The 12,285-nt window shown below is 55.7% G+C and overlaps 1 protein-coding gene across 1 annotated transcript; it reads left to right on the top strand.

Moving 5' to 3' along the window:
- Adad2 (adenosine deaminase domain containing 2) lies at positions 1-3,121 on the top strand. Its single transcript, XM_090356998.1, has 9 exons — positions 1-422; positions 827-967; positions 1,254-1,379; positions 1,459-1,609; positions 1,687-1,854; positions 1,953-2,182; positions 2,266-2,509; positions 2,658-2,778; positions 2,888-3,121. Exons 1-9 carry the CDS (start codon positions 2-4, stop codon positions 2,990-2,992), a joined length of 1,707 nt encoding a protein of 568 aa, XP_090213124.1. The 5' UTR covers position 1; the 3' UTR covers positions 2,993-3,121.
- Positions 3,122-12,285: the final 9,164 nt, after the last annotated feature.

The following is a 12,285-nucleotide window of genomic DNA, read 5'->3' as shown; positions in this document are numbered from 1 at the left end:
CATGTGTGCGCAGCCCAGCACGGGCCCGGCGGGCGCGGACGATGGAGGCCGCAGGAAGCCCCGTCTGGCCGCCTCGTTACAGATCAGCCCGGGGCCGGGCTCCTGGCGGCCTTCGGTCAGCCCGGGCCACGACTCCTGGGGGACCCTGCCGGCCCCCGGCGCGGGGGGCGCCCAGCAGCCCCGGGCCTCGGCGGCAGGGGACGGTGGGGCCCGGGCGGGGGCCGCGCAGGCTGGGGAGGACGCGGGGGCGCCGCCCGTGAAGTCCCCGCGGGTCTGCGTCCCGCCGGCAGGGCCCGCTGGGGACCTCCCGCCGGCCAGCCCGCTGCCCCGGGACCCGCCGCCCGGCCAGGCCGTGGCCCTGCTGGAGCAGTACACGGCCAGCCTGGGCGTGGCCCTGGCCTTCCGGGAGGACCAGAGCGCAGGTGAGGCCCGGGGCTGGCCCGGGGCCCCCAGGCCTCGCCCTGCTGGGGACAGGGTCACGGCAAGGCCAGCATCATCCCCACCTGGCTGTGGAGGGGCGAAGGGAGGGGGGGGGAGACCCAAGACTTTAATCCCAGGCCATGGCAGGCAAAGGCAGGACGGTCATGAGCTCAAGGTGGGCCCCAAGTTTTCTGACCTTCTGCACATCAGTACTGCCCTTGCTTTTTGAGTCAAGCCTGGTACTTTGCCACTTGAGCCACACACCTGTACTTCTGGCTCTTCCCCCCCCCCCCTTAATTCGAGATAGAAGTCCCACAGACTTTCCTACCTAGGCTGGCTTTGAATCGCGGCCCTCAGGTGGCACCTTCTTGAGTATAACTCCTTCCTAACTCCTTCTTCCCCACAGGCCCTGGCTTTCCCTTCTCTGTGTGTGTGGAATTAGATGGGGTGGCCTGCCCTGCAGGAACTGCGAGCAGCAAGACAGAGGCCAAACAGCAGGCAGCACTCTCTGCCCTCCGCTATATCCAGAGTCACTTGGACAGCCCAGGTACAGGAGCCCCAGGGAGGGGAGGTTTGCTGCATTGTGAACGGGCAGGGGGGTGAGGGGATGAGCAGGTTGTGGCTAAGAGAAATGTCCAACCTTGCTCTAATGTCCTTTGGAGGACAGAGACTATTAGAAGAGCAGCTTTCTGGGTAGCTCAGAGCCCTCCCCCCCACCCCCTCAGAGCAGAAAGCCTGCTCACTTCCCTGGGCATAGGGAGATGGGCCAGTCCTGGGGCTGGAGAGGGAGGCCTGGCCTGTGGGCTTGCCACTGATCTCTGGCCCTCTGGCAGAGACCATCCTGACCCACGAACAACGCTGTGCTGCTGTGGTCAGCGCTGGCTTAGATCGCTTGCTGGACCAGAATTCTCCTTACCAGGCGTGCAAGGGGACAGTGGCAGCCGTCATCTTGGAGAGGGGTGAGGATGGCCCTGGCCCCGTCTACTTCTGTCCCCACAGGCCCTTTGCCTCTCACTGAGCCTTCCCCTCCCTGCACAGAGATCCCCAGCACTGAAGGCCATGCCAAGGAGATCTATGAGTTAGTGGCCCTGGGCACGGGCAGTGGCAGCTGTGCCGGCTGGCTGGAGTTCTCGGGCCGGCAGCTTCACGACTGCCATGGTCTGATCATTGCCCGCAGGGCGCTGCTGAGGTGAGGGGCAGGCGGGTGGGCTGTGCTGCAGCTGGCCAGGATGATAGCCTCAGCCCCTCTCTGCCTGTCACCCCCAGATTCTTCTTCCGGCAGCTCCTGCTGGCCACACAGGGGGGCCCCAAGGGCAAGGAGCAGTCTGTGCTGGCCCTGCAGCCCGGGCCGGGCCCCCCCTTCGCCCTCAAGCCCGGGATCTTCCTGCACCTGTATGTCAGCAACACCCCCAAGGGAGCGGCCCACGACGTCTAGTATGTGGGGCTCCCAGGCCGGCGCCCCTGGGTTTGGCTGTTAAGGGGACCAGGGTCTGAAGAGCACAGCTGACTCTGGGTCCCTCGTTTCTCCTCAGCCTCCCGCCGTCCTCAGAGGGGAGTGTCCTGAACATCCCAGCCTTCCGCCTGCAGGTCCACATCTGTGGGCAGCTGAAGCCCGTGTCCTACGTGGCCCCTGCGCTCCGGGACACACGAGTGGGCTGCCTGTCAGCCAGTGACAAGCTGGCGCGCTGGGCTGTGCTGGGGCTGGGCGGCGCCCTGCTGGCCCACTTCCTGCCACCGCTCTATGCCACCAGCCTGGTCCTGGGTAAGGGCCGGAGTGGGGAGTGGGCTGTGGGTCTGCTGGGGTGCAGGGAGTGACAGACCACATCTTGTGCCTTTGCTCCACAGCTGACCCCTGCCATGACCCCCCAACCCTGAACAGGGCCATCCATGCCCGGCCCAGCCTAGATGGTATTCTGGGGTCATGCCTGCCCCCCCCCTATGTCCGCACCACCTTGCACCTGTTTTCAGGGCCTCCAGTGGCCCCTTCCAGCCCTACCCCCAGTACCTGCCACGGCCTAAGCCTCAACTGGAGTCTGGGGGATCCTGATATTGAAGTCGTGGACGTGGCCACCGGGCGTGTGAAGACCAAGTGAGGAGGGCCTGGCTTGGGGCAGGAGGGACGTCCCTCAGGGGCTCCGTGGGGGGCAGGAGGGACGTCCCTCAGGGGTCCGTGGTGGGCAGGCTGCAGTTCTTCCCACCACTGCTGATCTCTGCACCCCCTCTCGTCTCCCCCTCAGTGCCATTCTGGGGCCCCCCTCACGCCTCTGTAAGGCCGCCTTTCTCAGGGCCTTTCGCCAGGTTGCCAGGGCCCTGGGGAAGCCTCAGCTCCTGGACCTGCAGACCTACGAGGATGCCAAGGTCAGGCCCGCTCCCTGCAGCCCCCATCTCCAGGGCCCTGTCCTCTAGTTCAGACCTGTTCCCCCTCCACCCTGCCCTTCTCTCCCCTACTCTCTCTGTCTCCCCCTAGGCGGGACCCTACAGGGACGCCCGCCAGCAGCTCTCCCAACTCCTGGACCAGCAGGGCCTGGGAGCTTGGCCCTTTAAGCCACTGGTAGGCAAATTCCGGAGCTGAACTGACTGCCAGCAGGCCCCTGCAGGGGTAGGGCTCGTGGAGGCTGCGGGAAGCACAGAGGGGCTGGGGAGCCATTGAGGGGCCTGCGCTACGTGAGGGCTGTGGCTGCTGTACGCTGTCTTGAATAAAGAGTGGTTTCTGGTGGTCTGGGCCTCTGTGTGTGTTGCTGGTATGGGGGAGCCAGGGTGAAGCGCCTGTGTCTGCTCCCCTCAGCCTGGTCTCCAGAATCACAGAGCCGCAGTTCACAGGTGCAGCTTGGGAGGTAAGGGTCGGCGGCCCCACTGCCACCTTCCAGGCCACAGCTGTCATAGATGGGACTTGGGAAGCTGGTCCTGGGGCCCTGGGGAGGCCACGTTTAATCTCCTGCGACCTCTACAATGGGCCAAGGTACCCCCACCTCCCATGCTGCACTGCCGTTGGTATATGCTGCAGGAAGACTCCAAGTGGAACTTACATCCTTGGAGGAACAATACACAGGCTGCTGGACCTCCCAGCAGGCCAGACAGCAGGTCTCAAGACTCATGGCCTCTAGAGAGGAGTCTCCCTCCTGTGTCCCCTGCTGTCCTGCCCAGGAGAGGCCGACTGGTACAGCTGGCTCTCTCCACAGGGCCGGGCCAGGCCAGGCGTTGAGTGAGAGCCCAGAGGTTGGGTCCCCTCTCCAGCACGCCTCCTGCCGCAGGGCCTGTGTGTCTTGCCCCTGGTCATCTAGACTGTGCAGGGCCTGTCAGCCAGCAGCGTTCTAGACACGTGTTCATGGTCCACTTGACACGAGGGACGTGGGCACCAGCTGCTAAACGTTGAACTGAGCTGAGTACGGGAGGCTCATGCCGGTAACCCTAGCTGTTCAGGAGGTTGAGATCCAAGGATCAAGGTTCAAAGCTAGCCTGGGCTGGAAAGTCTGTGAGACTCTTACTTCCATGCCACCAGAAAACCAAATGGTAGAGTACCAGCCTCAAGTGAAAAAGGCTAAGGGACAGCACCTAGACCCTGAGTTCAAGCTCCAGTACTGGATCAAAAGAAAGTCAAGCAGGGGACAGTGGTTCATGCTGGTAATCCTAGCTACTCAGGAGGCTGAGACCTGAGGATCAGGGTTCAAAGCCAGAGAACCTGAGACTCTTATCTCCAATTCATCACTAGAAAATGGGAAATGGCACTGTGGCTCAGGGGGTAGAGCAGTAGCCTTGAGCTTAAGAGCTAAGGGACAATGCCCAGGCCGAGTTCAAGCCCTATGACTGACAAAAAAAAAAAAAAAAAAGTGAAGTTTCTACCAACTCGACTAGGGGTGAGACCATGACCCCATTTCTCAGTTGCCAAAACTGTCCTGTGAAGCCAGGAACTTCCCTGGTGCCTCACTTGAACCTCCCACCTCCGTCACTGCCCAGGGAAGGAGTGGGGACTGGCCTGGCTGACCTTGCCGCACCCTCTCCAGACAGCCAGGAGGAAGTTAGCTCCCCCCTCTACCTGCAGGGAGGTGACACTTGAGCTGGGGACATCCCTCCCAGAGGGAGGGCAGCAGAGGATGCCCATGTTGCCAAGTTTCCCTAAAGAGGAGAGAGACATTCAGGAGCACAGAGGCCAAATAGGGACAGGTGTCCTGCTCGAGGCAGTTCCTGGCAAAAGCCAGGTCAGCACTGAGAAAAATGACTCCATCATTTACCTTCAAACACCGCTAAAAAAATAAAATCAAGGCATCTCCGGAATAAACATTTCTGGCAGTTACCATTTTTCAGGCATGGAGAGGGTTTTTGAATGTCTCCAGCCTATTTATTAGCTCACTTCTACACACCATTCATCCCGGAAAGGCTGAGATTGATGGACCATTGGGCTGCAGTGTGACTAGAGCCTGGTCCAGAAATGATGCCATCATTTCCATTCAGCTCCCTATCCCAGGCCTGCGGTCTTCATTAATCACATAATCACTGGGTAAACAAGTTATTCCAAATGACACTAACTGCTGTGTTCTGCTAAATAAGTACTGTTTGTCCCCGAGTTGCATAAATCTGCCTGTCCAAGCTTTCCATTCTGCAGTCTGCGCCCCATTCCTCTGACTCAGCACGCTCTGTTGCAGGGTGGTGACAAATGCCACTTTCAAAATGGACAGTCTGCGAATGTCTTTTTGGCCTAATCCCCCCAAGAGAAAGTTTTGCCAACAATAGCAGATTTAGATTGGGGCTAGAGGTAATTGAACTTGGCACATGGCCGTGCTGCTCCCTTGGGGTGCCTCTCCCCATTTCTAGCAGGACCTCTCTCCTCTGCAGCCCAGGCTCTGGGACCATCACTGGACACTGAAATGTGGACTGGGAAGCCAGCCTCAGTTTCCCACCGGCAAGTGAGGGTCATGGTGGAAGGATTCGGGGTTGGGGGGGTGTGGTCAGACCTAACAACCATCGGCCTAGAACATGAACATGGGATGTCATTTCTCTGCATCCCCAGTCGCCGGCCCCCGGCCCGCCCAGCCCCGCATTGGAGGTGCCCCACTCCAGAGAGAAAATTAACAGATCATGGCATTTCTTTATAGTCTTGTGTTGGAAGAGAACAAACTCTAAAATAAGACTTGGCATTTTGAAATGTTCCAGGGAGTCAAAGCAAAGGGTCTGTTCTGTGAATTGTCACCCAGCCCAGGTGAAATTAGCATTTAAATTCTTTTTTTTTTTTTTTGGCCAGTCCTGGGGCTTGAACTCAGGGCCTGGGCACTGTCCTTGGGCACATTTTGCTCAAGGTTAGCGCTCTGCCACTTGAGCCACCACACTACTTCTGGCTTTTTCTGGGTATGTGGTACCGAGAAACCGAACCCAGGACTTTGTGCATGCTAGGCGAGCACTCTACCACTAGGCTATGTTCCCAGCCCAACCTTTAAATTCTTTTTTTTTTTTTTTTTTTTGCCAATCCTGGGGCTTGAACTCAGGGCCTGGGCACCATCCTTGGGCTTTCCTCAAGGCCAGCACTCTACCATTTGAGCACCACTTCTGGCTTTTTTTTTTTTCAGTGTATGCCGTACTGAGAAATTGAACCCAGAGTGTTGGGCATGCTAGGCAAGCATTCTACCACTAGGCCAAACTCCCAGCCCCTTGAATTTTTTTTCTTTTTTTTTTTTTTGTGGGTCAAGGGGCTTGAACTCAGCCTGGGTGCTGTCCCTGAGCTCTTCAGCTCAAGGCTACCACCCTACCCCAGGGTCTGGGCTTTGTCCTTCAGATCTTCAACTCAAGGCTACTGCCCTACCCTCGAGCCAAGCCCCACTTCTTGTTTTCTAGAGGTTAATTGGAGATAAGAGTCTCAGGTCCTTTTTGTGCCCAGGCTGGCTTTGAACCTTGATCCTCAGATCTCAGCCAACTGGGTAGCTAGGATGACAGGCGTGAGCCACGGGAGCCCGGGTGCCCGGCCCCTTAAATTCTTATATACACATATTTTATCATATGGTCCGAAGAGATATTCTTTAAATCTGTCTTCCTAAGTAGCCACCCAAAGATAAAGGAAGCTGGGTCCTTCCTTATAGAACACACAGGAAACCAGGTGAGATTAGTTTACAGCCCCAGTCTGTTTCAGTAGAAAAACTTCATGGCCCTGAGCCAGGCAAGGCTTTTTTAGATATGGTGCCAAAATTTTAAAAATAAATAAATAAAAAACCCCACTGTTGCTTTGGAGTGTCAGAAGTGTAAAAAGAAACCCACAGAACTGGGAAGGCACTTGTAAGTCCTGTTTGTAATGACAGGCTTGTATTCATAATGCATGAAAAACAATCTGACAATTCAACGATAAAGGCAGCCAACCCAGCGAACGGACAAAGGTCAACATAAACATTTCTCCCAAGAAGACATTCTAATGGCTGATAAGACTCGACACAGATCTCTTCATCATTAATCACCAGGAAACTGCATATCAAAACCTCCACTTGCATGATGATAATAAAAAGGGGGCAGCAGCTGTGGGTGAGGAGAGGAGCTGAACCCTTTGCACAGTGCCAGTGGCTATGATAAGTGCTACGGCCTCTATGAGACGTGTGCAGCAGTCCTCTGAAGTGGGGAAATGTAGAGTCACCAGCATTTCCATTTCTGGGCATGACAAAGAATAAACATCATCTTCACAAACATCTACACAGATGGCAGCGGCAGGGGCATAATGCTATTTCTCTAAGTGGAAACGACCCAGATGTCCATTAGCTAATGACCAGATAAGCAAAACTCAGCACCTCAGTTCCAGGGAAAATCCTTCAGGCATATAAGCCACAGAGTTCTGACACCCGCTATGAGGGATCTCAAGGTCATTATGAGGAAACTGCCCAGTCTAGCTGTCTGGGAATAGACCTGGGTCGCCTGTGCCTCTGGCATTTTGTGCTGTCTGTCTTACACTTTGAGTGCCAAGCCCCGCTTCCACAGTTGCAGATTACCCAGGCCAATCCTCAGTTCTGTCATGGCAGACCAGGCGTGGTCCAGCTTTCCAAGCTGGACACCCTCAGAGCTTCTAGGGGATAGCAGGACGGTGACCAAAGCTGTGGACTCTTCTGCTCCGTGTCCGTCGTCACTGAGGTGCCAGGGGCTGGGGGAGGTGCTGGAGGTGGCAGTGCTGGGGGTTCACCGGCTGCTGCAGGTGGAACTCACTGGCTCACAGTGTCTCTCCAGCTCTGTGGGAGACAGAAGTGCAGACAGCTGCCATCCTCCAGATGGTGCAAACCATTGTGTTCTCAGGTCCACGGAAGTGTGCTTTGAGCAGGCATTGCCCTGTGGTTTGGGACAAGGATAGATCTGGAACCTGAGCGCTCATTCCCCTGGGGGAACACTGTCTGTTCTTCTCCAGGAAGGTCCCTCTGAGTTGCTTTGTGGATAAAATGCAGTCTTGCTACCAAGCCCCTCACCTACATTCTCCATCATGGCTTCCCCCTTGCCTAGGAGAGCTCTCCAGGCCTCTTCAGGGTGACTGTCCTCTCCTCTGATTTGCTAAGAACTCTTTGAGCTCTCTCCTGCCTGTGTCCTAAGATGCATTCTCATTTATGAGATGACTTGACCCGAGGTCCCAAGGGCTTGCAAGCCCAAGCCGCCTCCTCCGCTTGGGAGACCTCCTTGGAGCCTCCCTGGGTCTGGTGACCCGGGCACAGCCTCCATCCCCTACCCCCCATTGCGAGGACAGAGTGACTTTGCTTTCCACTCGTGGCTGCAGGATGCCCACCTCTCCACAGGTAACGGCGATCAACAGGCTGCCTATATACCCGCGTGCGGGTCTCTGTGTGCATTCACATGTCCAGCTCCTTTGGGCTGGTGGCTTTTTGAAATCCAAGGTGCACATGTGTGATTCCAGCCCCCGGGAGTCTGAGGCAAGAAGATTCCAAGTTTGAGGCCACCCTGGGCTATGTTCTAGTGAGACCCTGGTGCGAGCAAAACGAATAAAAACGCAAAAGAAAATAACTCAAGCTGTTGGAAATCTACTAATGTGGCTGAGCTTGGCAGTATCCAGGACATGTCCTATACAGCCCCATGGCCACTGTGGCTTTCATGGCCCCACCAGCTGCTGCCCAGCCTTGCCAGGGGTTTGTCTGGCACTGCCCTCTGAAGCTGTGATCTGGCCTGGCCCCAGGCCAGGGAGGGCAAAGCTGAGCCCTGTGACTCTACTCCCCAAGCAGAGGGTCCAGTCTAGACCTGCAAAGGCTGTGCCCTCTCCCCTCCTCGTCCATCTCCTCCTCTCATTATTTAGAGACTTCAAATGCCAGGAAATTCAATGTTTAAAAGATGCACGCTTCTGTCTTTGCAGTACATTCTTAGAGTTGTACAACCACCACTGGTATATAATTCCAGAACAGTTGTGTCACCCCCCACAGAAACCTGGTGCTCGTTAGAAGACTCTCTGCCCCCTTTCCTCCCCAACGCATCCACTCAGCTACATTCTCCTATGGATTTGCTGATTCTGGGGATGACACATAAATGTAGTTGTAGCAAATGTGACCTTTGGTGACTGCCTTCTTTCTCTCAGTGCTGTAGCAGTCTATCCACGACGTGGAAAGTAGGACCTCACTCCGTCCTGTGGCTGTGGGACAGGCCACAGAGGCATAGCTGTAGACCGCTCTGCAAGACAGCCTTCACTCTGTGATGTCATCATGTAGAAAGACACGATCCTAAACAGGGCCCCCAACTCTCTAACCAATCTGAACAACAGCTCTGCCTGGGTCTCTCCAGCCTTTGCCTCACAGGACACGTCTTCCACCGCCCTGACTCAGTGTAGCCAAATTACAAACCTTCATTCCTAGTAAATGCCGTCTGTGACCATCTCCTCACTCCCTGAGTAGACTGTCTGAGAACTGAGTGCCCATGCTTACTCCCTGGTCCAGGGTTACCTCTGGAAGAGACCATGGATCTGGGAGAACCACCACCTAACCAAATCTAACAGGCTCTGTACTCTAGGAGAGAGGCAGAGACAGAGCGACAAAGGTCAGGGAGAGAGGCAGAGAGACAGAGACAAAGAGACAGAGTTGGCCCCACTTGCCCTCTCATGGAGAGGCATCCTGCCTCTAGTTATTTCCCCAAAGTCAACGATAGCACCTCCTGGCTCGACCTACTGGGCACACCACACTAGCACAACACACTTCTTAACATTGCTTAATGTTGGGCTGGGAGTTTGGCCTAGTGGTAAGAGTGCTTGCCTGGCATTCATGAAGACCCAGGTTCGATTCCTCTGTACCACATACATAGAAAAGCCAGAAGTGGTGCTGTGGCACAAGTGATAGAGCTCTAGTCTTGAGAAAGCCCAAGGACAGTGCTCAGGCCCTGAGCTCAAGCCCCAGGACTGGCAAGAAAACAAAAAAGAACATTGTTTAATGTTTCTCTTGGGGCCCATGGGGTTCCTTGAGAGCCAGCCGGACAGGAGCAGGGGGCTCCCATCATCCGGTCACTGCTAGCACAGCGGAAGCTCCAGAGGCAGCGAGATGGGTAATTTTAGCTCAGGGTGCCAGAGTTGGTCCCAGAGTGGCGGCATGTGGGTCCCAGGCTCCCTATCGCTTTGTTCTTCTACAAAGGTGAGTTATGAAAGTCTCCGGGCTGCGGGCCGCAGTCTACATGGCCCCAGGGAGCAGGCTGCTGCCAGCAGGCCGGCCTTCTTTTGTTTTATTATTAATGAGATGGTGCTCCAAACTGCCCCTTGAATAGATGCCAAATGCTGGCTAAAGACTGAGAGAACAGGTTGGTCAGAGCTGGAAGTCCAGAGCTGGGGCTGCATCCTGGCTTTGCTGGTTGCGTCCCTGGCTTGTCCCTGCTGCATGCCTCACTGAACGCGCCCTGTCCCTGCACCTTCTCCTTCATACATGTCAAACGGGAAGGCTGGACCCATGACCTTTAAGTCCTTTTAGCTCTAGGAATGAGTGAAGCCAGCCAGCCTTGGGGAAGGGCAAAGAGAGGCCTCCCCGCCCCCACCCCCGGGCACGCGTGGACAGAGGGAGCTGCTGAGAACAGACCTGCAGGGAACACCCACTCTCCTGTACACAGACAGCCTGGGTTGGTCAGCACATGTCCTGCCGCCCGGGCACATTCTATCCATGAAGTGGGACCGGATGGAGAATGGGAGGGGATGGAGGGTGGGAGTGGCCAGAGGATGGAAGTGGACAGAGGGTGGGGGCTGCCATTTTGAATTTAAGGATTGTTAGGCCAGCTCTCAATCTCCCTAGCTTGTCCTGCAGTCCCACCTTAAGAGGATTTCTGCATCCCTGGTAAGGGATCCCCCAGATGTGATGGCCTGAGGGAAACAGCCCCCTCAGGTAGCATTGATCTGCCTGGACCTGAGCATCTGGGGACAGACACGAGATTATGGTGCAATGCATTCGCTGAGAATTCATTGTCATTAAATCACAGCAAGGTTGTGGAAACAGTCCAGATGGCTGGAGGCCAAGAGAGACAGGCCAGGAAGTGCAGCATCTGACCACAGGTCAGGCAGAGCTCTGGGACAGGCAGGTTGATACTTTATGTCCTGGGTGCCCCCAGCTGGCCAGTTCACCGAGGTTATGAGTGACACGGCCTGCGTCATTGCTCCATACCTGGACACGTTCTGGATCTCCTCAGGCCTTCTGTCCTGGATCTCCTCAGGCCTTCTGTCCTAGGCTGAGAGCGCTTGGTTGCCTGGCAGTTCCTGTCCTGGTGGGGACAGATCACTGACTTCAGTGAGAAGTGGATGCAGCTGTTGGTGAAAATGTCCTTGGAAATGTTTGGGGGCCTGGACAGAAGCCCCACGTGAGGAGTCCTGGGCTGCTGGTCTGTGCCCAGCTTTCTAGTGATCACACCTGAAGCGCGGGGCCTTGAGAGCTGTGCTGTGGCTCAGTCACTCACTCAGGTTCTGGAAAACCTACCACATGTGAATATTACAGAGCATGGGAGGGGTGGGGGAATGATAAAGCACAGAGACTAATGTTAAAAACTAGGTGAGTTGGAGTGGTCTCTCCCTGCAGCGTTCTTGCAGCGTTTTTGTGAGCTTGGCATATTTACCAAATGGCATTGCCAGGCACCTGTGGCTCATGCCTGTAATCCTAGCTACTCAGGAGGCTGGGATACAGGTTTGAAGCCAGCCCAGGCAGAAAAGTCCCTGAGATTTTTCATCTCCAATTAGCCACTTTTAAAAAGCTGGGAATGGAGCAGTGACTGAGTCTTGAGCTCAGGGACAGCATCTAGGCCCTGAATTTAAGCTCCAGTACTGGCGTATGCACGTGTGCACACACGTATATGCACACATATAAACAATGGTGCTAGCCATGATGCACTGGCACCCACCATGGATATACAGTAGAGGAGGGAAGGGAGTCTGTTGAATTCAGTGAGCAGCCAGCACAGTGGTGGATGGTGCCTGGCTGGGGCGGGAAGAAATGCAGGCAAACGGCAGGAAGAGAGCAACTCAACAGTTTTGTAGGCAAAGTTCTCTCTTCCTCTCTCCTTACCACCCCTCCTCCCACCAGGCCATGGAGTCAAGTGTTGCAGAAAGCCCCATCTGCAAGGCCTTCAGATTCAGCTCCTCCATGGGGCAAGTCAGAGAAGGAAGGGCTGGTAAGTCCAGACCATCTCCATTACCACACGACATATGTGGACCATGTCCTGTGGCCTCTGCTCAGAACAACATGGAAAACAGTTTTAATCTCTTCTTGGATATTTGCTCAAGGCTGGTGTTCTACCACTTGAGCCACAACTCCACTTCTGGCCTTTTTGTTGGATAACTGGAGGCAAGCGTCTCACAAACTTTTCTTCAAGGACTCGCTTTCTACCCTGATCCTTAGCTCTCAGCTTCCTGAGAAGCTAGGATGACCGGTGAGAGCCACTGCACCAGGCACCTTGAAT

Source organism: Megascapheus bottae, chromosome 24, assembly GCF_031878675.1.
Source record: "Megascapheus bottae isolate mThoBot1 chromosome 24, mThoBot2.hap1, whole genome shotgun sequence".
Lineage (NCBI taxonomy): Eukaryota > Metazoa > Chordata > Mammalia > Rodentia > Geomyidae > Megascapheus > Megascapheus bottae.
Note: the sequence above shows the minus strand (reverse complement) of the source record. Positions and strands in the feature narration are given on the sequence as shown.